The sequence below is a fragment of the Opisthorchis viverrini genome (genome assembly GCF_000715545.1).
Source record: "Opisthorchis viverrini unplaced genomic scaffold opera_v5_52, whole genome shotgun sequence".
NCBI classification, from domain to species: Eukaryota; Metazoa; Platyhelminthes; class Trematoda; order Opisthorchiida; family Opisthorchiidae; genus Opisthorchis; species Opisthorchis viverrini.
This window is the reverse complement of record NW_008751708.1, coordinates 1577283-1603513: the sequence shown is the minus strand read 5'-3', so window position 1 is coordinate 1603513 and position 26231 is coordinate 1577283. Positions and strand designations below refer to the sequence as shown.

At 42.6% G+C, this 26231-nt stretch overlaps 1 protein-coding gene across 1 annotated transcript in view; it reads left to right on the top strand.

Annotated features, from left to right (window-relative positions):
* The window catches only part of T265_03596 (hypothetical protein), a gene marked incomplete at both ends in the record, with an annotated part of 120663 nt that extends 95049 nt beyond the window's left edge, over window positions 1-25614 (top strand). Inside the window, 10 exons of the mRNA XM_009168115.1 lie at window positions 238-359; window positions 6490-6603; window positions 10960-11244; window positions 12603-12694; window positions 14203-14677; window positions 15915-16097; window positions 17178-17597; window positions 19771-19880; window positions 23105-23252; window positions 24922-25614. Of these exons, the coding sequence (XP_009166379.1) occupies window positions 238-359; window positions 6490-6603; window positions 10960-11244; window positions 12603-12694; window positions 14203-14677; window positions 15915-16097; window positions 17178-17597; window positions 19771-19880; window positions 23105-23252; window positions 24922-24954 (1982 nt within the window). The remainder of the gene's footprint in view (window positions 1-237; window positions 360-6489; window positions 6604-10959; window positions 11245-12602; window positions 12695-14202; window positions 14678-15914; window positions 16098-17177; window positions 17598-19770; window positions 19881-23104; window positions 23253-24921) is intronic.
* Window positions 25615-26231: the final 617 nt, after the last annotated feature.

Genomic DNA, 26231 nt, shown 5'->3' with positions numbered 1-26231 from the left:
AGTGGTCAGCAAACTATGTGGAAGCAGCCCAAAAAGACACTTATTCCAACCTGTTTATTAATTCCGTTATCAGGAGGGGTTCATGTAGGTAGTGAGGATTTAGTAGAACAAGCGTTCGTCTTGATACATTTAACTGTTATTGACACACCTTTTTATACCAGTCCACTATTGTAGTATTTTGTCAGATACATGCTGCCTAGCTCGCCTTCCTCCGTATTTCAATTGTGCCTTCCTCAGGTCTTCGAGAACGACTTGAACTCCCAACACCAGAAGTGCCTGAATACGCGCGGATGCAGCTGCTTGGAGCCGCACCAGGAGAGCATGAAGATGTACAAAAGAAAACTCACAAAAAGCAGTTTGTAAGCCAGCTCTCGTTTCCCACGTTTTGATTCTGAAATATCTTGTTACACGTTGATATCTGTAGTTGATTAGCATTCTACACACGTGCCGTTCTCCTCCGTTCGAGAAGTTACTAACCTTTATTTGCTATTCAGTTTTTGGGTAGCATGAAACAACCAAACAATCTCATATGCATACCATGCAAATTCCCTCCGGATGCAGCTGCTTGGAGCCGCACCAGGAGAGCATGAAGATGTACAAAAGAAAACTCACAAAAAGCAGTTTGTAAGCCAGCTCTCGTTTTCCAAGTTTTGATTCTGCAAAATCTTGTTACACGTTGATATCTGTAGTTGATCAGCATTCTACACAGGTGCCGTTCTCCTCCGTTCGTGAAGTTACTAACCTTTATTTGTCATTCAGTTTTTGAGTAGCATGAAACAACTAAACAATCTCATATGCATACCACGCAAATTCTCTTATCAGAAGAACAGTTTTACCCACCCAGTCAGAATTCTCCTAGTTCTCCCCTAGTTATGCATGCGGGTAGCTGAATCAACATTAAGTTCACTTATCAGCTGCATTGCTCTGTTTCTCGAGACCATGATTTCATCAATGGAAATTTTTGGTAATCCGGATAATCCGGTTCTAAGGTCGCAAGCACTCGTCGTTTCGACCGCCATTATGCAGTAATGGTGTGTGAATGTTTCTACCCTATGTGTAGTAAATGCCAAAATCCAATACATCGTCACCGTGACAGTCGACGTACAAGTTTAGTGCGATTTGTATTACTTTACTATCTGTTAGTGAATACTAACTTGAAAAAGCTTGGATCTGAATAGCATTCCGTCCTGTCTTGGCAGGTGTGTAGTGGCAGTCACCTGCCTGTTTGATGTTGGATTGCATTGCAAAGTTTACAAACATCTCAGTACATGTTTCTTTGTGTAGCTTACAGACCTGAGCAACCCTGTCAGCTAGTGCATTGTTGGGTTCTGTCATTCTTCTACAAAAGATGAAGAAATTTTAACTTACCAGCCGCATTTGGTCTGCAAGATAAATCACTCACTGGGGAAGAATGAGCCAGCTCTAGTGATTTGACGAATCCATACTACTAATGAGCGACAATCAGTAGCAAGGTTCAAGCATAGCCCCATCCACTTTTCTTACCATTGAGTGATCATGAAGTACACGAAAACCCAGAATTTCACTGTCAGCGCAAACTACTGAGAACCAGTCTTTGTCATAATAGACCTATTTAGAGTGGGACTGGTAACATGGCACGCCTGGACAATTGGATATCTTGCTTTCGCCGGTTATTTCCAACTCACTGTGGTCGACGCCATTCAATCAGTTTGGAAATGCCTTGGACATCATAACACCATTTTGCATTGTCGCTGCGGTAGACTTTTGATGTTTGGCGTGAGAATCGGTTGTCATTTACCTCGGTTCCGTGAAAATTTCAGCTGGCATTACACACCCTTCTCACTACGGACCGGAGGCCGCATCACACAGCCATTTATTTAGTAAATGGCTGTGTGAGATTCTACATCGATGAATGTATACCTAAATGACGATGTCTTTGACACCATCGATTCAAAATCTAATCCTGACCGCACTTAGCCACTTAGAAGGGAGATCGGAATCAGGTCCCAGAAGCAATTTACCTGTTCTATTGGGTCTTCTTGGATGCTAAGCGGATTGCTTTGATTAATCGTGCTTGTGTTGGCTGTGTAACTGCATGTGAGTACATTCCAAATAAAAAAGTAACAAATCGTGAAGAGTTACAAAGATAAATGATCGTGTATCAAAAGTGAACGTCACACACAGTCCAACTTTGGCAATCTAACAGACAATAGATGAAGAAGACTTCGCGTACAGGGTCCAAGCAGGAACGGGTATGAAGCGCTTCGTGTATGAGGGCTTGATCGGCTGAGTGCTGAATAGGCAGGAGGTGAAGGACATAGTCAGTTGATCGAAATCAAGCAGCAAGACGAGGAACGTTGTGTGAGGACGTAAAGATATTACGCACTGAAAAAAATGGGCTTAGATTGTTGTACGTACACATATCATAGTGTATGAAATTCATGGATTAACTTTAGAAGGAAGACCGGCTTTCAGGGCACTACCTCTCTTTCTGAGTTACTTTTAGTACACTATATATATTTACATATACGTATGTATATATGTATATGTATATATATATATAAACTGGGTTTTATGTGGCAGTTAATTCAACCGTGAGTACTGTTTTTCGATTGAATATGCCACTCATAAGTTTAGCAAAAGGCCATTAACAGCCCACTGTCAGCTTTTGTTTTCCTTTGTTGCTCCGGTTTCTATCGCTCCTTTTTCTTACTCGAATCTCGTGAAGTAGATTCATTTGAGTTTTGCAATGACACCCTTCCGGCTTTCAGAATAATTGTTTACTTTGCTATAAATGCCTCTTTACTGCACATAATTTTCATGTGTTTGTCGACGCTATCGGACCCTCTCGGCGCTCTAACGGAATCTCTTGTTAAGAAAGGAATTATACACGAATACAAATACAATACAATACAATACAATACAAATACAAATACAGAAAGGCAAAATATGTATTCTGGTAATTTTCAGGGGGTTTCTTCACGTGACCAAATGAAATTAGGTTAGGTTCTTCTCTGTCATTCCAGGTAGCCAGAGATCAGGTAAGGTCGTTCATCGTCTCTCTGTACCCATATAAATCAACGTGAAGTGCTGTGCTATTTTAGTGCTTACACTATATTGCTTCATTCGTCTTCCTTGTGGCGGATGAACATGTTTGAAAATCGTCCCGTTCGTTGAGTCCTTCTCTTAAGTTGTCATTTTGCCTAACGCCTCGTGTTTGCTACTAACTCAATTTTAGTGTAGATGTTTTATGTGCCCAAGGGGTTGCTTCTGTTTCTAGGACAACCGTTTCAGTTTGAACAAATGTTAATCAACAAGCCGCCAAATTACTTGCACGACTGCTCTCAGGACTGAAGACTTCCATCTGTTTGATTGTCTTGACCGCGATTGAGTCCCTTTCCAAGTGTTGCCTACTCTGATTTTTTTCTAAGGAATAGCGCACAAAGAGGAGGCTAATGAAGAGTCAACCATGAAGGCGAGTTTCGTCAGTTTGTTCAAAGCAGATGCATAAAAGATTCAACATCTGAGTGCCTAAGTATTATGTGTATGCAGGCTTGCGATTGGGAGATGATGACTGATTAGGAGCCACGTTATTTGTACGCTTTACTTCCAAAAACCGGTGATGACATTTTCAATTCAGCTTCGTACCAAATGCAAGGTTTATAGGATGGCAACACTCCACAGAAGTTACCTATATTGTCTGTGAGGCCCATCCAGCATCACTATCTGGGTACAGCGTCATCCTTTTTCCGTCCCACTACTTAATGTCGTGGACCACAACATCAACATCGTCCGAACCTATTAACAGACAATTAGTTGACTGTCAGGAGGGACAGGTAAAAAGCTCCCTCATCTAGTTGTTTTTCGTCGACAGTTAGAAATGGTGTTTTCTGCAGGTATAGTTCTAGTATGTACCTGTGTAACGGTGATGCTACTGATGGGGGGGACATGCGAGTAGTATGTTTTCTTCTTGTGAATTCGCTTTGCGTCTCTTGAAAGGGGAGATCTACTGCAGAATTTGTGGAGTCGCTTTGTAGCATTTGCTTTGATTTGGGCAACAGTCAATGAATATCCAGGGAAGTTCAGAAAGACGCGTTCAAGAGAAGATGGATGTTTAGTTTTTACAAATAAGATGCATATGAAAGTTTTGCTCCCCCATCCAATAGTCTGTAACTGGTCAGTTGGCATTTTCCGGCAAATAACTCCGCAGCGGATACCTTCTTCTTTCTACCTGTTGTACCGACAGTCATTGCTTGTTTCAACATTCAGGCAGTGGAAAGTATTACTGGAACGCATGAGGAGTGGGTTTCGATCATTGTGTTTAACCGACCAGGTTCCACCATTAGGCTGTTATTTTATCGCAGCTACACATCGATGGTCTCTGTCAGCCGATTGTTAAGGTTGGTCGCTGTTTGATCTAGTCAGGATAAGGTTTTATCTTATGTGCGCTTTAAAAACTATTCTTGACCTCTAAGTGCGATGGCCCGAAATAGATTACCATTCAATAAACATTTGGAGGTGGCGTTTTTTTGAAACATTCCAATATCTATCACGCTAGCAAAGGTAAAATAAGTTTGATTTCTGTTTTGGGGTGATGACCGACCGTGTAAAAAAGGATCAATATAACATTGATCACTGTCTATTTAAGAGCCGTTTCGGCTAGTTACCAAACTTCATTCTCCATGTCACTTTTTAAACAAACGTGATTGAATCTTAATAAAGTGACACGTGACGGTGTGGTTGTCAATCCACGTAGGATCCGTAGAAAAAACCGAGGGGGTGGTGGAAGTCTCAACCCGACCAAAGGTCACAGCATCCCTCTTACACAACTATCTTAGCACTAGCTTTCCCATACAGACTGACAGAAGGTGCAAACGAAGTTCAAGAGGAACCGTCACATGAACCGAACCAGAAGAACTAGACCTTAGGCTGGACCCAAACACATTTAGGTTCCCCACCGACCCAACAGTTGTTCAACCACTCTAACATACTAAAACCCCTCGGCTGACACCCAGCAGAGATTTAGCTCGACATAGCTGATTGGTTCTCCTTCCAGTCTCCTCTTAAATTAAATCTCGACCAACCTCAGAACCTAGTCACTTGGCCTTACGAGGCTTTTATGTCAAAAGCGAAACGTTTCCCAGCAATTACCGATTGTCACCAAAATTTTTCGAAAAGGCAGAAGTAGTTCAACATTTTCGGCCGTTACGTAATCACTGACCCTATTCTACGAAGATTTTAGTGACCAGTCGCATCCGAATTGTGTGGTCCACCCTCATTTTGGGTTTGAATATTTCTCAGTGAAAGCACTTTCACCTGATTGTAAGATTCCCGTCGTACAGTGAAGCAAGCTGAGCTCAGTACAGTCACTTCTGATAAACCTCACTCTTGCCACGATAGTTACCTGTTATTCGAAATTACCATCTGCGTCTGGATACTGTTCAGAATCCTGTTCCATCCACCGCTAGCTTCACATCTTTTGACCTCCATTCGATTGGATGCAGCCATGGTTACGTCCCAACCAATCCCTCTTACCATACTATGTGTCTTTTTGAGTTACTGACAAAAATATGGTTCCAAAATATCAGTCTTCTATCCAGTTCACCGTCCAACTCATATCATTACTGAGTCAAATGGACATCCCTTTTCCTCGTGTCATAAAGCCCTTGAGTCGATTGGACCCGAACTACGGCCATATTGCTATAATGCAGCCGGGTGCCCCCAAGTGAGCAAAGAGTTTTTTACAGGCGGACAAGTAATAAGCAAAATCAATGCAAAACTGCATCTTGTGCTTGTTTACATGCAACAAGCCCATCCAAGCCAACTTCCACTGTCAAATGAAACACGCCAGATTCAGTCTCCTAAAAATAGCATACCGGACTTCTCGAAATATTTTCTCCGCGTCTTACCAGTGATCTTCATACTTTCGTCGATGTAAGACACTTGTGGAGCTTTGTAACAGTAGCCTTTTGAAGTTATTGTGAAAAATATGACGATAGGACTATAGGAATTTAATGGCTGCTTGGAGTCGAGCTGGCTTACTAGTTCCTTATGTACGGATCAGCCACTAAGTCACACATTTTCGAATATCAGTGCACTCGGGCCTCGATATCTGCTATTGACCAGGCATTCCATATTGTTCTACATTGTTCTCAGTGGTATGAAAATTCATTCCCACAGGACCAAAAGCGGTCACTTGCGAAGGTTGCCAATGGAGATATCACAGGTGATCAGACCGTACTGATCACTGAACGTTCGATTGTACGTTTACTAGTCGCCCAAGTGTTTTGCATGATCGTGGATACCTATGTAGTGACACTGAATACCACGCCTCTACACCACTTATTCACGTTTCGTTTGTGTTCAGCACACACAAAAAAGAGAAAGAGGAAAAACTGTTGTCAATTGATCTGTGTTGTATGTACTCATTTGCAACATCGTTTCTAAACATTTTTTCCTTTCTGGTCTACATCCCTATACCGATATCCTTTTTTTCCTAATAAACCAAAGCTGGACTTGGAACAAATCGATGATGAAGTTGACTGGTGGTCCAAATACTACGCTTCTCTAGGCGAATGGGGCCGGTGTAGAAATTACAAAGAGCTCGGCTACGATACACTTCAGGTAAGCTTAAGTAGTATTTTCAATTCCTTCGATCAGTATTCGTAAATGAGTTGTGCACGCACAAAAGTTTGATCTGTGCGCCAACATAGCACAATCACAGCTCAGAAAATAGACCCAACCCCAAAATTCTGATAACAACTACTTCTGGATATTGTCAAATTACTCGGTATTGATCGGGCTCCAAAACTTGAAATGGTGTACACACAGGAGCCAGCAATCCCTACGTACGTGTAATGGAACGGTCTATCATAGTTGTTGCAATTGTCGACCCAGATAGGCCTTCCAGTTCACCGGAAAACAAAAGGAGCACATGTACGTACATCGTCTGTCTAAAATATCGAGTCATACTCCCCATCTACTGTGGGCCACTGGAAAATGAGCTCAGACAACAGAACACTCGTCGCACATGAGTGAAGGTCTCTGGTAACAATGCTGCAAACCACATGCCTTGTTGTAACAGTTTTGGATAGTATATCAAAGAGACAGGTTTGGAGAACCGGCTTCATTAATGTGTTCAGGACCCCGAACATGTCCAACTCGTGCCCGACTCCGGGAAGTGTACGAATTCTCATCAGGATGTGTGGAAGTTGAGTGAAGCCGAGACGAGTGTCACAAAATGTTTATACAATGACCGATAGAAAGTGTTCGAAGACGAAAAGAAGCAGAGTTCTTTCTGTAATATGATATTGCACATTGCACACATTGCAACAGAACACCGGCGCTTCGTCTGCTTTTCAAGTTGGACTCGTGTTTTACCCAAATTGAACACATGTATACCTTCCATCCACCCGTCAGACTGAAGTACACATGCAATACCTTTATTCTGTCCCATGAATGAATAAACACAAACCAAATGCTCCAATGTGTCTTCCACTTCCAGTGATTGTATACTCTCGACTCAACAAGTTGTGAGACAGAGTGCTGAAGGTCACATTTTTGCAATGTTCTAATCAACCTGGCATTGGAACACTTAGGAATTCAATTAAGGTTTATTTCGTGCGAACAAACCAAACTTTGTTTCTGATATATGCGAAGGAGCACGGCTGGATTCCCCAGAAGTCAAAACATTGAAAAAAATTGAAACGGTTTTACTGGTCGGCAAGAGGTGTGTCTGAAAATATGAAAGGCCACGGAAAGTTAATGACTAAGTGGGTTCCAGTGAATAAGATATTGAAACTGCAAGCTTCGAGACTACAAATGTAATTATATGAATAGAAAACGGAATGCTGAAGGTCCAATAGGTCAGCATCAGAGGTGAACTTGATATCCGGTCTGAAGAGTTCTAACCGTTACTCGAAAGACCAATGGATGTGGTTAAAATGTTGGAAAACGCTGGTGTCAACATTTGGATCTAATTCCATCCTCATCGGCGTGACCATGCAAAGTTGCTGTACGAAAATGAAGCAACCGGTGAGCCGTTTTACAATGATCGAGTGGAAAAAGGCTTTTAGTGGAGTAATCGAATAAAGCATATGGTCACACATCAGTTTGAATCCCTTTATACGAGTGAACTAGGCGAGTTTCGTCTTGGCTACTAGTGCCCACGTAAACATTGTCGGCCTATGAGCATAGTACCCAATGTCGTCAACTGGTCAAACTATGCTGACAGGTACTAAGTTTGGCTAGCAGTTTAATTAAAAACTACCATTTTTACCAAAGTCCGCCCTGTCGTTTCGCGCCCAATGAAACTACCTGTATGAAGACATTTCTCATTAGTCCAGACACTACAGTGATTGACATAACTCGATAATGAGGTCAATGCGTCAAAGTCGCCATCATTGTGCAGCTGGCACAATCCACAGCTCACGGAAATTTCTCATTAGTCCAGACACTACAGTGATGGACATAACTCGATAATGAGGTCAAAGCGTCAAAGTCGCCATCATTGTGCAGCTGTCACAATCCACAGCTCACACAGTAGGCTAGTAGTCAGGGGACTGACAAGAGGACTACTTCAATGCTGCGTCTAGCGTAGTTTCCATATCCTAAGTGAACAAGAGTGAAGTATTTTTTCATGAAGGAAACTACTCACAAGGTTGCTGAAAATTCTTCGACAGCCCACGGCCGGTTTCGCCCTTCGTGGAGCTCATCAGGTAGGTGCAGTCCCCGATTTTTACATCAATCTTATGCTCTACCTGAACCCAAATCGGACTGTTTTCGAGAAATACGCTCATTTGCAAATCAATTTGGTTTTCACATGAGACTCAATTGAATCTCTGGTTTATGATATTCTACAACTGAATGGGCTGCACACAGGCCGCCTCATGTTTCAGTTGGTACGATATTCGAGATATTGCAGTATATTTTCATAAAGTAAACTACTCACAAAGTTGCTGAAAACTCTTCGACAGCCAACGACCGGTTTCGCCCTTCGCGGGGCTCATCAAGTAGGCGCGAATCCCCCAGTTTTACATCGACCTTATGTTCTACTTGAACCCAAATTGATTTGCAAATGAGTGTAATTTCTCGGACACAGTCCAATTCGGGAAATGGTTCTTTCTTGAAGCACTTTTAAAATCCATTCAAGTTGAGTAATAAACTGGTTCACGCTAAGCCACCTATACTTATCAACAGGGTGATTCAGTCATCATAGCACCCAAAAGAAATGTACCAGTCTAGTGTAACTATCTGTTCGATTGTTCAAATTATTCTGGAAGCTAGAATTCAATAGTCGCACCCCAGGGTTGTCGGATAACCGGAATGAACAGCCATTGTGTGGTTTTTTCTGTGCTCTTTACGAGTAGTTAAGAATGACAACAAAAAGGTCGTTTGTATTTGACGCTTCATGCTGCTACATAGCATAGATCCAGATCAACAACTGTCAATTTATTCACAATGCTTTGTACTAGCAAACGTAGCCTGTTGGTTTGTTTCAGCTTATCTTGGATACGTAGTAATACACCATGGAGTTTGCAGCTTTAGCTGAAGAAACATTTTTCAAGACTCGTTATATACCATTTATTTGATACATTCAAGCGGATGGCAGCAACGGAAAGAAAGCGTGGCTGCTATATTTCTGATGTTTTTTGTTCATATCTTCCACCTTCCTGTCCAAGGACATCATTAAAGGGTAGGGATATCTGTTCGAACTCCACCAGGAATTGAGTGAACAATACTAAACAGTTAGACTGCTCCACTTGTTGGAATCCAATGCTTGATAGATAGCCCAAAAGTTAACAGAGATACCCATATTCTCAACTCCATCCGATAACCCGAATGTGAAATTTGTGGTACAAACTTAGCCATTTGCGGTAGGTCACTGGTTCAACCCTGAGCCAAGTAACCTAATAGCTCCTTGGTTCAACTCAGCCCCATTTGACCTGTAACTATGACCAAACGCAACGCACTCAACACCTAATATTCAGAAGATAAAAGTCATATGTTTGGATTATTACAGGAGTGACAAATGATCGGTGGACTCTGTCTTGTCTGTAGCTATAGTTTAGAGTGAGGCGAGTTGTATTCAGATCCTGAGAAGCACTTTACTTGTCATTTGTGAGAAATAATCATTTGTGCACATTGCTTCGAAACTAAAAGCAAGAACAAACTGGCCGGCTCCAGGCATGATAACTCAAGTTTGGAGACCTGTGACTCAGACAAAAGAATGCGGGATAGAAAGGTTCATTGCGTAAATCAGTCAAACGGAGCTTTTCTGAAAGGCTAGAACACAATTATATCACGTGATCATTTGAGAAACACTGGACACGAGGGCAAACAGTTTGAAGGTAGTTCGTAGCCTGCAAAATCCGAAGGGGTAACAGTTGAGCGTTGGAGGGTAAATAGTTGTTCACAATTAAAACTTTTCCGTGGGAGCCTTTTCATTGTTACATGACGCCGACAGCTACAAGTGGAATGCCTAGGCCGGCGAGTATAGAGCCAGAAACCTCGGTTTAACGCAAAAAAAACTTGGCAGACCTTCTCTTCAGATTAAGCCAACAGGATTCATTTGATCATTCACTTGACTATTGATAAGGCGCAGTCGTTTGACCGTCGTGAAAAGCACTCACGTTCGGTGCTGCTCAATGAAAACGAAATAGATATGTAATACCTTTGTGTTCACTAATCCAGATTCACTCTGTTCTTCAAGGTTAACTGGAGGTTTTGACCCTGGTCGCTTAGTTCACATTTGAAAAAATAACATAGATCTAGCCACTTAGTTGGTGAGATATTTAAACGTACATTTTAAGACCTTATTCGAGGCAAACCTTGGCAGAAGACTCACAAAGGAAATCAATGAGCATTTGCAGGTTGGTGTTTTCGACTACACAGTCCAAGTGCCTTTGAAAAAATGACCAGCGGACATATTTCAAGTCTTTTTCCTCAATGTACCCGAACTCATCACTTTTGTTTTCCTAGGTTTTGAACGGACCCCTGGAGAAAGAAGAAGAGTTCCACGAATTTAAGGATTTTTGTGACAACATGCCCCTGAAAGCGATAAAGAAATCCAGCGAGGATGCTGATGATGAAGTTGGATATTTCAAAGGAACATTCCGTATCTATGCGCTCCCAGAGGACCCGAAGGCAGATCTCCCTGTTAGGTACTTCAAAGATCTGATGGTCACTCCAAAACCCGAAGACTGTATAGTGCGTGTCTACATCATCAAAGCAACGGACCTTCAACCCAACGATCCGTCTGGATTAGTAAGTTCCGACACTTGGTTCAATCCCTACATACATAATCAGACATAATTAGACTGCCAGAACCTTAGCTGAAGTTCCCTGAAGAATGTTGCTGGTATGAACTTGGTTCTCCTATTCTTGGGTACTTAAAACAGCTCCTAACACACTTGGTTCATTGGTAGAATACCAGCAGACTCCCATAGAACAATACAAGTAGACCTAAATAATTGAGTTTGGCTGGTCTTCTTTTCCAAACTGTTGGGCGACCACCATTTTCGTGGTACTGGCTTGAGAAGGATTACCATTTAGAATTAGATACCCTAAACGAACCAGCTCTGAGTAAAAAGGTCAAATAGTCGCGTTTTTCTGCAATGAGGGAATTCGAAGTCATTGTTGTATCCAGACGTCTGTCATTAGTTTCAAATCACAGCTGGTAGAATGAGTTGCTTCCGGACGTCACCATCATCATGACTGCCAGCTGTAACAACCGCGTACTTGTCGTACAGTGGTTAGAGCTACCACAGTTTCGTTCACCGATGATTCGGGGAGGTGGGATAGGTAGCTACGCATTGGAGGTGGGAGCTGATAAATCAGTGCGTAAATACAGGACTGTAGGTGGACTGTTAAGTGGGGGGTTAGGAAGAGAGCTATGCATTAAAGGCAATAGCTTGGATGCATGAGCGCCATTGAGAGCGCGACTGGGCCATGTCTGACAATGTCTCTAACCATTGATGTGGACCGTCTCGGGGTCTCCATCCAGGAAGACGGCAATGACCAGCGCAGCTGAGTTTGCTGGTAATGGCTTTTATACTTCGCTGCCAAGTCATTGTTTGACCACCTCTGGCTCTCTTCCACCCTTCACGTGGTTGTGCGAAAAGAGTCCTTCGAGGAAGTTGGTCGACTGGCATACGCAGCACGTGGGCAAACCAGCGCAACCTGTGCAGTGTGATCAGGTCATCTATCGAGGGTGAGTTATTTCTCCCGAATACCACTCGACGTACTTCAGAATTGCTGATCCGGTGTTCCCACCAGATTCGGGCAATGCTCCGAAGACATCGATGGTCAAACCCTGAAAGTCTTTTGACGTTCTCGGCACACAGCGTAGACGAGCTGCACTCACACCACTTAGGCCTACTCCCTACAAACGTTCAGGTTTTCAGTTTGTTCTAACTAAGAGCTAAAAAATACTCACACCTAATAGGTTGAACCATCCTACTTACCAGGTTATGAGTTTTCACCCTCAGATCACTCGTGGTTGTTAAGTAAGAGTTATGCAAAAGATTCACAAACATGGAAAACATGGATGTTAATCACCGGTTTACTGTCAAGCCCGGTCTTTGAGAGCCTCATTTGTCTGATTTACACTTCTCTCCCCGCAGGCTGATCCATATATTGAAATCAAACTTGGTAACAAGAAGGTGCATTCCAAAGACAAGTATGTGCCCAACACACTGAACCCGGAATTCGGCCTGTGAGTTCTCGCACAAATTATGCGCATTGTCAACTTTACTCCACTATCCACTTTCAACATGTATAGCAATCTGTGCTCTATTCTCAACCCGTAAGCTTATACCCGGAATTATCCCACTCTCAAGAGTCAGCTGTCCCGTGTTGCTTGTTGCTCACAGATGTCAAGTGACAATCAAAATTAACCGTGCCTTCAGTGCTCTTAGCACGCTAATTCAGACTAGCTATCTGCTGTCCACATATGTTTTGCTTAACTGTAAAGGTTACTTTGCCAACGTTTCAGCAAATGAGCACTTATCACTTTCGCGTGGGTTGCCTAAAGCAATTGAACTTATTCCCACTCATCCTATCACAAGAGGCTAGCTCGTCGCACTGAGTGAACTCTCAACCTTAGGTTCGTACTTTCGTCTTCATCTTGGTTGTTTTTATTTCGTCTGAAACAGACTGACATGCCTCTGTTGCACTTAGGCACCTACCATTTTTTCAAATTAGCTTACCTAGATGGTATGAATAGTTGAGTGACTTGACCTCAGAGTGCTTTGTACCTCTGCTTGTTTTCCTAGCCTGCTCTATGCACTAAAAAACTATCGTGTACTGCCTGATACACGAATGCTGGTGCAGCTGATTAGTGATGTTTGTATAGTCTTAAAAAGTCCACTGAAAAAAGTTAGAAATACGCCTGCAGTCACGTTTTATCATTGACACGAATCAACAAGTGGAATCGGAATGATAGCACCGAGGTTTTGGTGGTGGTTTTTTACTTTTAGGATTCCTAAGGAGCGGAAACTCGGAGAAGCACATTCCAACTATTTCGGGGATCAGATTTACTTAGTACATGGTTAGTAAGCCATGCGACTAAGCTCATGCTAGCTAGGGCTAAAAAGTTTCAGTACATGCACTAATCGGGTTACCTGCTCGGGGTGAGATATTTCTGCCCTGGATGTTGACTCATTCATCAAGTACGCTGGTCCTCGGGTTGCAAAAAGCAAAACCTCAAACTGGTTTGAATAGAGGTCTTAATTCATGGTTTATTATGTAAACTGCATGCTTCCTCTTATCTTGGTCACTTGATTTTCTCTGAAAGTTTAGTGGTTGGTCTGCTACGAAGCTGGCAGCGGTATTACCTTAAATCCACGGCTAAAATTAATTAAATATGGGGGGATTAGAGTAATTGGACCTTGTTTAGCCTCCTGAAGACACCATAGAATAATTCAAACTGTATGTGGTTTCAAGCCTGGGACTTGGAAACCCAGTAGCATAGATGGCCTCTGTTCACGGTTATGTACAGGCCAAATAACGAAAGTACCGACTGTTTTACCCTTTTAGTAGCTCAAAAAACTGAGTGTGCTGTGACTCAAGTCATACAAACAAGAGCCACTCAAACAAAAGCCTAAATGCGTACCTTCGTATATTAACGTGACGCAAAATACAAATTACCAGAAATCGGTCTAGTTTATTCTGTCAAATAATTTTCTACTACAAACAATTCCTTCTCTGGCTCCGCGATGACAGAATGTTCGAGCTAAAGTGTCGCCTTCCGGTCGAGAAGGATCTTCGCATTCGAGTTATGGACTACGATATGGTTGGTGCAAATGATACAATCGGGGAGACCTATATTGATCTGGAAAATCGTCGCCTAACAAAATACCGCGCAACTTGTGGCATACCACAAAGCTACTATATCGACGGTCCAAACAAATGGAGAGATTCTAAAGTTCCTACAGCGCTCCTGATGGACATGTGCCGATCGTATGGCCTCCCACCTCCGGAATTCACCGAGACAGACGAAAACAACTCATCTCCGTCCTGTCGTCTCCGGACCAAAGTGTTCACTTTGGATCAGTTTGAACATGGCCTGGTTCCGAATCCTCATCGTGGACCTCCAAAAGAACGTCTTGCACTGCATATTTTGAATATTCTCCCACTTGTGAAGGAACACGTTGAAAGCCGACCGCTATTTAATCCAGTACAACCAGATTTGGAACAGGTAGGCTGTGGGTTTTGTCCAGTCCTACTCTAATGACGTCACCTGTTCGAAAGCGTGCTCTTTTGTTCGTCACATTTTGCCTGATGTACGCAGTTGAATAAGCAGTATTTTGAATGTAGGTAGTGAAGTTAAATTGTTGTAGCACTGGGCCACTCTAGGACTGTGCACTGTTGACACACGAGACGAACTGGAACTCGTGTTAGTGATGTACATATTTAGTACTGATTAATTGTTTTTTGGTCACTTAAGGTGGAACTTTGCAGGTAAAAATGCGTTGCATCAAAAAAGTCAATGGATTCTCCTACTTTGATGCAAGTTTTTGTTATTACACAAAACCAAGCGCGTGAATGCTCCCGCAACGTTTAATAAGGATATTGTCTGTGTACTTAACCATGACATATCCCTGTCATACCAGCATTCAGTGAAGTGACACTGTCTTACTAAGGAGCCTTCAGATTCCCCCAAACCATAGTTCGGTTGCAACCTCCACTATACCATCTTCGTCTCTCTGTCCAGAAACCGAACCACTACCTCTAGACTTCACAAACTGTACGAACTTTTTCCTGTCAGATGAGTGGGGGTGCTATATAGCCTAACCTAAAGAAAACCCATTGCAAAACAAAATAAAAGTCGGCAAAAGGTAGTTGTGGCTAAATCATAGGGGCAAGGCTACCTTTCAGACTCACACAGGCCGATGGTCAGCGTTTACTTGTGCAAAAGAATCAAGAAGATATACCCACGGAAACCGAAATGTTGGACTATAACATCTTGTTCCAATACGTTGTGTTTTGACTTTAAAAGTTTCCATATAGGATACGCACCTTTTGAAGAAATCTGACTGTCGAACAGGGACAGTTTCGGTCACTTTCAGCTTGATGGCAACAACTTTTAGTCTGATCTACAATCTCTAATGATATACAGTCTCTACAATCTCTGATCTACAATCACAGTGAAGTTCGTTTCAAAATAGTTACAAAACATCGATGTTGTGATATAAATGCTACATATTGTACAGTTTTAGCTCTCACATACCTCGATGCTACTTGTCACTGAGTGGCAATACTAAATATAAAAATTAAACTATCCTGTAAACTCGTTCCCCTTTTTCATCGAAAACGCTGTTTATCTTTGCGAATTAAAGCGTGCATCAGAGCATTTTTTCGACTTCTGACAACCCCCCCCCCACTGCATGATCAATCACATGATTTCTTTCTCTACCCTTTTCCGTACATTCCAGGGGAGACTGCATATGTGGGTTGACCTTTTCCCAGTATCTGATGGTCCACCTGGCCCGGCGATTGATATTTCGCCACGACAACCGTCACCATACGTCCTGCGCATCGTTGTATGGAATACAGTGGAGGTGGTCTTGCAGGAGGCAAACTTGTTTGGTGAAAAAATGTCCGACATTTTTGTGAAGGTGAGCGAAACCAGAAACTTTGCATTAATTCTCACAGATTCTGAGCATTCATTGTGACAAACAGGGAATGCAAAACACTACTCAACCAATTTGCAACCGTAAATTGCGTTATTGGCCCTATGCATGTGACTGCCCAATCTATTATGAAGTTTCTTTCAATCACCTCTGTGATTAAACAACTATTGGACAATTTATCTTGTTGCGCGTTTGCCTTTGTGACGAATGGATTGAACGTGGGGAAGGTGATTGCTGCTGTAACATTTTTCAAAATCCATACTGACGTACATGTCGAACTATGTTTCTTTTGGGTGGGAACCTTCTACTTTAGCTGGATCTGGTAACAACACAGTGTCGAGGTCCTCTTGTCTGACGCGTCGGTAATGTAATCAAGCTTCTGACTGCATTGGAGCAGTTCCCTAAGCCCAAGACTTCCTCAACTTGTCTGTGTTTTTGTCACATAAACTTACCCCAACTAACAATAATAAAAGTGTTTCTCAGACGAGAAAACCCATGCTGTAGGCCTAATTGAACGCGAAGGCATAAGACTTCCACTCTTGGGCAAACAGGGTATCCTATCTCATTGGAAGTATCTTCTTTCGTCTTATTAAATTGTATTACAAACCAAAACGTTCCGCGTTTGAACAATTGATCTGAAGGAAACACTACCGCAGAGGAAGTTTGTTGGTCCCTTCCTGAGCTGATCCTTGCTTAAGGAATTTCACACTAATTCGTAGGTGATGGGAGGTATATATCTACGCCCTTCAGAGTTTTTTAGAGGTGTTCTTCCTGGGGGGTTAATTTACAGTTGAATCAAATGTTACTCGACGGTATTAGGTGGTAACTTATCCAGCCAAAATCTGAATTGGCGCCACTACAAGTATATTGAGCGCTACCCCCTCGGGTTGCTCAGCTTCGAGCAGTGCAGGTGCTCAGGGGAACACGGAACAAGGAATGTCAAAGCTCATAGAACGACTGGAAACATTTCTGTGGGATTAAACTACACAAAGGACAATGACGCGTTTTACTATACTTTAAATACCGTATTTGATGCAACTAATCCTTCATTTGCTCTCTCCTAAGGGTTGGATATCTGGCGTAGACGAACGGCAAAAGACGGATGTCCATTATCGTTCGCTCAACGGAGAGGGTAACTTCAACTGGCGCTTTGTCTTCCCATTCGATTATATGCCAGCGGAGAACATGCTTGTGGTGAGACGCAAAGAAAGTTTCTTTTCCCTTGATGCCACTGAGAGGCGTCTGCCTCCGGTTCTTATCATGCAGGTGTGGGACAACGACCTGTTCAATCCCAATGATTTCTTGGGTACGCTTGAACTGAAACTATCCAACATGCCGGCTCCTGCGAAAAACGCTAAGCTCTGCACGCTGAACATGATGCAGTCGGCTGGAAGCGATAATCAAATGATCAATTTGTTTGACTGTCGCAGAACCAAAGGATTCTGGCCGTTTATGAATGACCAAGACGGGACGGCTGTTCTAACCGTGAGTCAGCTTTTTCTACCAAGTCACTGTACTTACACAATTATGCTCCACAAACAGCCCCTGAAACTGACGTTGCAATAATTTTATACGTTAAGGAGGTCTTCCATCATGAACGGCTACTTTTCAACCAGTAACCTAGTTGGGGCAAACCTATCATCCTATGGTCTTCATTTGCTCGCTTCAGAGAATATTGAAGGGGACTAGATCCGGCTGTCTCTACTAACCTGTAAAAAGTTAAATGGTCTATTTGTAATTCTTTTGGATCAATTATTGGTTTAAAAATTTGTGATGCTCTTCGACTAAATGCATGGGGTGAAACTTGTTTCAATGTTAATTGTTTATTCCGAAAATCAGTACCCTGCCAGCCATCAGTTTGTATTTTCACCCAGGCAAGAGAAACTTGCTTATCAAGCCATGGTATTTGACTAAGGACAGTGGTCGCGGAAGAAAATCCTGTGGAATCGAATAAAAGGTCATGTCATATCCTTAAAGCGGCCAGTTATCATGCTTTGTTAGTGTTAGTCTGATACTTTTTTGCACCTTTTCAATACACAAGGTGATTCTTTGGCAGTCCTTGGACAACCACAGCAAAATTAATCAAAAATTTGATAGACAACTATAGTTACTGAAAATTTGAGTGTCCTTCTTCGAAAGTTCACGGTGGAAATAGAAGAGTGGTCAAAAAGACGCTTCTACAAGCATTCAGGATTCAGGGAATTTGGTTGGCAGCCCATTACTGGTTTCACCCCGTCTGAAGGCCCATCTACAAAGTTAGATCTTTCCACATAACTTATAAAATAAGGCCTTGATGTAATAAATAGCCGCTCGAATAAGACATGAGACGCCCACTGCACCGAGTATTGGGTGGAGAAATGTCACAGCTGACAGAATCGTTTAAAGGTCATTTAAATCTCGTGTTCACGGCAATTGAGTATGCGAATTAGTCACTTGTCAGCTAAATAGCCCTTTAGTTGATCTGGACGGCTATAAATCATCGAAGATATCAGCTTACATAAATAGACTGCATATCTTTTCTATTTTCTTTACCTTACTTCAAAACTTGACTGAAGCGAAGACGAGTGAGAGCCCATCATTAGCTCACAGAAACCTATCCGACGTGGAGCAGAATTCGCACTCACCACACCTTGATGAAAAACACTGCGTGACTTTCACTCGTGTGCCCACTGGTAGCAAATTTGTGACTCGATAGCTCGTAAGAATAATAAACTGTGATCATTTTCAAGATAACCGGACTGAATTTCGCCTATATCCTCCTTTTACAACATACTTCGACTTGTTTTGCAGCTTGCTGTCCAACTAAGAGATCAGATGGAAGGTCTGGTGACTAGACCTAAATGATGAGCCTTTAGAAGGGCAAAACCGGTCCAGAGGTTTTATCGACCTAAAAGATAGTGTTGGAATGATGAGATTAAATTTGATAGTGTCTATCGAATATATGAACAGTAGCAATATTCTGAACGATGCATCGAAATATCGTTCAGCTGTAGCACCCTTTCGGTGCCTAACTGCCATGCCACCCGAAGGTTGCACGAGGGCTGGGATACTACCAGGTTGCCCAAGCCTAGACAGGTGAAATTGAGAGGCAGAGGTCGGGTTCGAACCACGAAATTTCCGGTCAGTAAATTCGTGCTTTTATCACTTGGGCCATCTCGCCCCGTCGTGGCGCCTCTCAGGAGCCTTCTTTTGTCCCACGCCCCCTCAAGGTGGGTCCCCATCACGGGGATATCGGTCGACAGTCCCAGACCTTCCCACAAGACAGTTGAGTGACACGCACCCTCACTAGCCTCTTACATGCGCTCTCGCATCGAAATATATGAAAGTGTGATTTGGGTTAGGCATCCGGCAGACAGTTTACTACATAATCATGTGCCTACTTTATTTCATTTATTAGTTACCGCTCCTGTGACTTTAACTTTGTCACAGTTATCTTAAGATTTTTTGCCATTTCCGTCCTTTTTATCAGCATATTCGCCCTTAAAGTTATGTTAATATGAGTCAAGTAGGTGGTAAGGCGGTTTTTTCTATACATAGATTGCCAACTGGTTCTTAAAAAGTTGTGCATATTTCCTATGGTTTGAAACGATCGAATGACCTTTTAACCATTTGCTTTCGGGATCCGAGTTGTGAGGTATTTTTATTGCTCATCCTGCAGGGGAAAATCGAAATGGAGCTGGAAATTGTCACAAAAGAAGAGGAGGCTTTGCGACCTGCTGGTCGCGCACGTGATGAGCCAAATTTAAATCCGAAGTTGAACCCTCCAAAGTCAGTTTTTCTACCAAAAAGAATTGTTGTTGCGTTTCTTTGAAGGGACTGATACTCATCTGTATGAAAGAGGATTTGCAGTCCTTCAGTATAAAGGATTTGTAGCTTGGTGTTCTCTCTAAAGTTGCTCCGGTTTTAGCCCACCGTGCAGATTTTTAGTCGGCTTAGGTTTTTTGCCTACGAACGTATCGATTGGTGCTGCGTTGTCTGCCTACACGAAACGAACGCATGTGACGCTTCATATTGATCGGTTAATGGGTCGAACTATAATTTATTCGGATACTGTGCATTGTGTTGATTGATCTGTCTTGATATTTTCAGAAATTCATTCATACATTTGTGGAGAGGTGTTAGGAACGCACAGATGTGGGATCTTCGCAATCCCAACGCACGATACTACACTATGCTGCCCCTGGTAGGACAACCACCAGCGGTTCATTACGGTATGAAACCGGACACTTACAAATTAACGAAAAAAAGTTGTTCGCGCAAGTGAACCTGTTTGAAAAAATTACTTTAGGTCTTTGCTTCATTGGAAACAGTTTGGAACAGACTGAGAAGTCATCGCTTCAAAGCGGTTTGGTAAACAGTCAGTGGGTTCCCAACTCGGCAACGTTCCGCTTTTTACACGTTAGCCTCGTCATACCCAGTTATTTAAGTTTTAAGGCAGACAGAGAATCAAGCAGCAAGGTCCCTTTTGATTGGCACATCAGACCAGTGTTGAGTGTCGCTAAAAGGTTTTGTCGGTTGGCGTAGGTGCCTAAATTTTATGGTCGACAGATTGGTGGAATTTTAAATCACTGTGATCGGGTGTGAGTTCTTTATCTTTCGTTCAAAGTTCGACAAATGGTTATTCTTCCTGGATTTCATTAGCAAATTTCGCTTGTCTCTCTGGATCTGTAAGTGCTATGACATCTTCGTTAGGGATTGAAATCACGTAGACGTGATGTGGTGTAGGTGACAGGGAATACTTGACTAGATTAAAAAGATTATGTGAAGACATGAGGGTAGAATCCCCTCTACCCCATCTGATTGCTCGAATAGTGATGCATAGATAGTCGCGAAGCAGCAAAGTAACAGTCTAATCCTATCACTTACTTTCAATGAAATCGATTCATTTCGTCTTACATGTAAGACATGGTTTGCGCTCATGCTGCGATTTTTCTAAGTTGCAAAGACAGCAGGTTGATCTTGTACCTGGATCTCGCTTGTCCGAAATTTACAACCCATTGACCCTGCCAGTATACTCATAGCCATTCTGTCGGTGTTACTAAAGCAAAGCCTCTGTAATCAAGCTCCTTGGTCCATGACCAGTGTACCTGAACATCAGGTCCATTCCATAAAACGGATGAGCCGGAATGGTTGTCACGTGAGCACCGCTAAACACAGCTTCCGGTCTGTCATGTGAGTATCGACTGGTTTTAAACACAGTAATCGCTGTCGCTATCATCTGGTTGTCGTCATGTTTAATGACCGATAGCGAAGCGTTCCCTTGTCACGTGCAGTTGACTTACTGAGCGACGAACAGATTACGACCCTGAATTACAAGAAAAAGGAATGATATAGCTGTCCGTTACAGTCGTTTTGTTTTACTGCTTCCTGTCCTGCGTTGTCGTGTCGTGGCTCGACCGACACCACTAGAACGCATAGTGGTTAGCATCGCAGACATCCGTCTCGATGGCCCGCATTCCAGCCCGCGCACGGATGTCTTTAAAGGATATACCGCCCCACATCTCGAAGTGCCGTGCAATTCTCTCCACCAATTAGGAGGCACACCCTCAGCAATACCTAGTTAACCACATCTAATAGTGTTACCTTCAAGTTCCTGACGTTTAGTTCCACTCACCCGCTCAATACCTGGTGGTGGATCGCACACAAAAGTAAAGTCCGGATTCAAAAACTATCGGTGATTAAATCCCGACTCCTTAACCTGTTATATCGCTCTCATGGTTGGTCCGGATGCTGAGTGGATGGAAGCGATTTGCGTGGGAAAACGCTACCAAACAGACATCATCGGCACCAGTGGCGAATGAATTCAGGCTCTTTGAGCCTTTGAATTCCCATGGAGTTCACTGTTCGCATGACTTGCTGTAACATTCTGGAACATTCAGGAAGCGCCTACAGTTTGTGAAAACAATGTTTTTGTGCTTTCGGGCCTCTGTGAACCTGCACTAGGCCTGTACAAGTTTTTGTCTTCACTGATTTACGTATCTTCCTACTGTTGAGCTTGGTGATTCGATTTCTAATTGATTTATTGAGTAACAGGCGTCCAGCTATCAATAAAATGCCATATCTGTATGGTAGTCCGAATAAGGTTGAAAAGCGAACCGGTAAAGCGGCGACAGTGACAAGATAGAAATCTTATGGTAGTGAAGTTACAGCTGTCGCATTGCCAAATGATGCTCATCTCAAAGGTAACCAGAACAAAATGTTAATAAAATTGGCGTTCATGTTCAGAGAGTAACCTGAGCTCGAAATCACATCGGAGTCTGAGTTGGCAACGGAGTATAAGATAAAATCGCCCGAAGCTGCGAAAAATCACAGTCCGACAGTGTAATCTGAATGAGTGTCAACTATACGGTGGGAGTCTTGAAACGAATGACTTATGCGATGTGATCAGTCCATGAGGGATTACACTGGGCCGTGAATATTGTGGTTATGGTCATAACCTTACAAACAAGTTAGCGACGAATATGAACGGAACCCCATATTTGAAAGAGGACGAAACAATAAAGCTGAACATTCTAACGATAGGAGAAATGCGCAGACACGGAGAAGTCTGTACAGACGACAGTATTCTGGATATCAATTTGGTTCACACATACACACCTGCCTGTTTTTTACAGCTCCTTATAAGTGCAAGTCCTGATTCCATCCTACCTGTTCTATCTCAAAGCTGGCTGTCAATATACAGTGGATCCAGTACATAGGGGACCTGAAGAAATAAAAGTGAACTGGGTAAATATAATCAGTCTAATCAACCTACGCGAATGTTTCTCCCTCGTGACCACGAATGAGGTTAATGCAAACCAGCTATAGGTTCACTCACCTTTTTCAACCAACCACCAAAGTTTTAAACCAAATTACCCCTAAAATGACTCACTGGGAAGTTTACGGTGTAATATCCGTTTCAAGGTGAAGTTCTAGTAAGTCAATTTTGATAGCGCAATTCCCAGCCACTTAGCGCATTCTCAAACTATTCCATATATTGCAATCCTCTACAGCCGACCTGCAACTTCCTTCCTTTGGATCACATCCCCGTGGAAGTCTTTCAAATACATCATTTGGAAAAATTGCAAATGGGTTTTCATTGGAGTCCTCATTGCCATCCTGGTTGGCCTTCTTCTAGCTCTGTTCATTTATGCAATACCGGTAAGTAGAATCTTCCCTGAAAATATTGCACTTCAAGGATATCTCTGGTGACTGAACCAATACGATTACAGTTGAATAGGGGAAGATGTTAGTTCGGTGGTTCTACTACGGACACCGAATTTACCAAAGCCACATGAATCCGAAGCTAAGCCATCTGGTCTTGGCACTAAGCAGTACAGTTTCTCTGGCTCCCGGATTCAACTTTTAATGGGTTTTGTTAAATACGTGCGAAACTGCCTATCGAGGATAGATGCATAGACATTCTCCCAACACTGTTGTGCCTCCAAACACAATTGCCCTAAGCAGTTGCGTAAGGACATTTTTATGTGGCTGTGCATTTGATCAGGCATGCCAGGCCGTGGCTGTCAGTCAGGAGAATGAAAAATGGTTTTAGAATCTTACTACTAATAAGTAGTCAGGCTTATATGCAATCAAAAGGGCAACATTAGATGCGACGTGGCATCGCCGCAGAAGACCGCCTTTGTGGTTTAGAGCGCCCTTTGGAGCGGTGTGTCCAACTTATCCTGGTGGCTTTATAGACAACATAGAATGATTCCTTGCACAGTACTCCCCCATCACAGAAGCTCAGGAGAATGCTGAGAAAAGAATCTTGTAGACGCGGAATTTTTTCCATCACGATTGCTCCCAAAAAAGCAGACCACCCACGACCGTAGACGGGATCACATCGGACATCCCATTTGGCTTATTGACTCCTCAAGAAGTACCCACTGCACGAGCCATTGACCCAGATCTAGAAGTTGGCCATTATGTCAAGGAAGTCGTCACAACAGAGTGAATACACTAATCCGCACCAGTAACGAACCCCTTCTGCCTGAAATTGAATTTACCATGTAGTCATGTAGTCCTGGATGGACGAACGGACCAAACCACAGTCCAACCACTATATGAAGAATACACGGCTACAGGATGCAATGAAATACCGCATGGAAGCTCATTATTTATTGAATTCTCAGCATACGCTAGTATTTTCGCCGCTGTCTAGAGGCTTTTTCGTGATAGCTCAGTGTTTGGTGGTTTCTGGTTGATTTTTGTCTAAAGGAGAGAAAACGATGGTTCCCAATAACCTAGATGACAGGTTCACATTGCTGCGCTGGAATATGTGAATCACAACACTCCAGGACAACGTATACTGTTCGAAAACACCTGGATGAAATGTATACTTTTTATTCGGGCTCTTAAGAAGTGCGAGACGGTTCGTATTGATAACCCTCCTTCCACGAGGTGGAATTTTCTTGGGAGACGTTCTCCAGTCCATCGGAGGGGTTTCGTCGATAGATGTCCCGGATAAGCCATAATTCAGGCAACCTTCACTCTCCTTCATCCTCTCGAGAGGTTCACACATAGTTTACCTCAGAAAACGTCGTTACTGAGGAAGCGCACCTAGCTGTTGCAAATCAAAAAGGCATTCAAATGCACTGTGATTGGGAATACTGGAGAGACAGTGAAGCAGATGAATGATCGAAAAATCAATAAAGTAGGCGTTCTTCTGCCCGAATGCTATTCAACCACCAAATATCTGATCGTTTTTTATTTCTGGCAGTATGTTCACTCGATTTTCTTAGTTTTCCAAAGCATTCTTACGCTCTATGCTATATTCTAACTCTCCACAATCTTTCATTATCCAACACCTTGTGTCGTTCTTTTTCAGCAACTGTTGGCCAGAAAAATGGTTGGTGTATAGTTACTCGAACACTTGCGACAAAATACACCTCCAGTTTCTGACGTACTCGGTTCATTCTTACCCGGATTCAACTACTTTCGTAGCATTACGACGTTTTGGAAACCAATCGGTACTGCAGCATTGCAAAAAAAACTTATATGTGCTTCGTTTCGTTGTAAACATATCTGAAGCTGTAGACGTTTCTTCGTGTTTTCATTCCGAGCGGCCTAAATGCTTCAGGCTCTTTAATATGTGATAATCATGTGTGCAAAATGTGAATCGGCCTTTATAATCTGGTGTGAAACGATTTTACACTGACTATTTTTATCTTCTGGAATTCTAGAATCAGTCTCGTGCTTTCTCGTGGCAATATGTTGTTCTGGCTAGGGATCTACAATATGCAAAATGTGCGAATTATTTGTTTGTTTGTTTATCTTTCTTTCCTCCAAACGGACGTGTGGTGCCGGCAGTTATTCGCACATGTTTGATAATTTTGAGCGTTTTCCGGACTGGTTATTCGCACATGTTTGATAATTTTGAGCAATAAGTGCGTTTTCCGGACTGTCTGAAAAAAAATCAGTCAAACTTTCCTTAGTGAGTATAGAAATATCCAACTACATCGTCAGGTGTTGGAAACTGCATGCACATATACGGGAAATCATATAAAGTGATTTATGGCCGTGAGAGTTCAGTTTTCCCTTCCGTTAGTCCAGTGTTTTCGGTCACATTTGCATGAGCTCTGTCTGTTCACGGGTTACACGTCTAGAGTAAATAAGATGTTGGGTTGATACAAACTATGATACGGTTTGAAACTCAGGAACTCTTCTCACCTGTTTGAGGTAGTGAGTTACCTACAGATTTGGATCAATCTTCCACTACTGTTCACAATTTTAAAAAAAGTTATCCCCCGGAGAACCGCCCTCTTCAAGATGAATCATCTCCACCGAAAAGACCTATTTGGAAGCAGGTAACTTCGTCCTCTCTTGCGAAAAATCACTCGACACAAAAGCTTCTTTTTCCCGAACTGATTGATCTGCTCTTCAAAAAAGACTTCAAGGTGAATATCTCATACCATTGTATCATATTTATTGCTGAACCATCACCATGAGCAGTTTATCATAAACAAAGCACCATTGAATCACCAGGCCCTGACATAACTAAGCCAAGAATGCGCATACAACATCGTTCATTGAAGCAGTTAAAGACAGTGCATCTAAAGGATAGCATGAAGCAACGCAAAATAACGCAAAATTTATCAGGTTACCAATAATCAGCGTTCTTTCAGTTGTTGTAAAAGA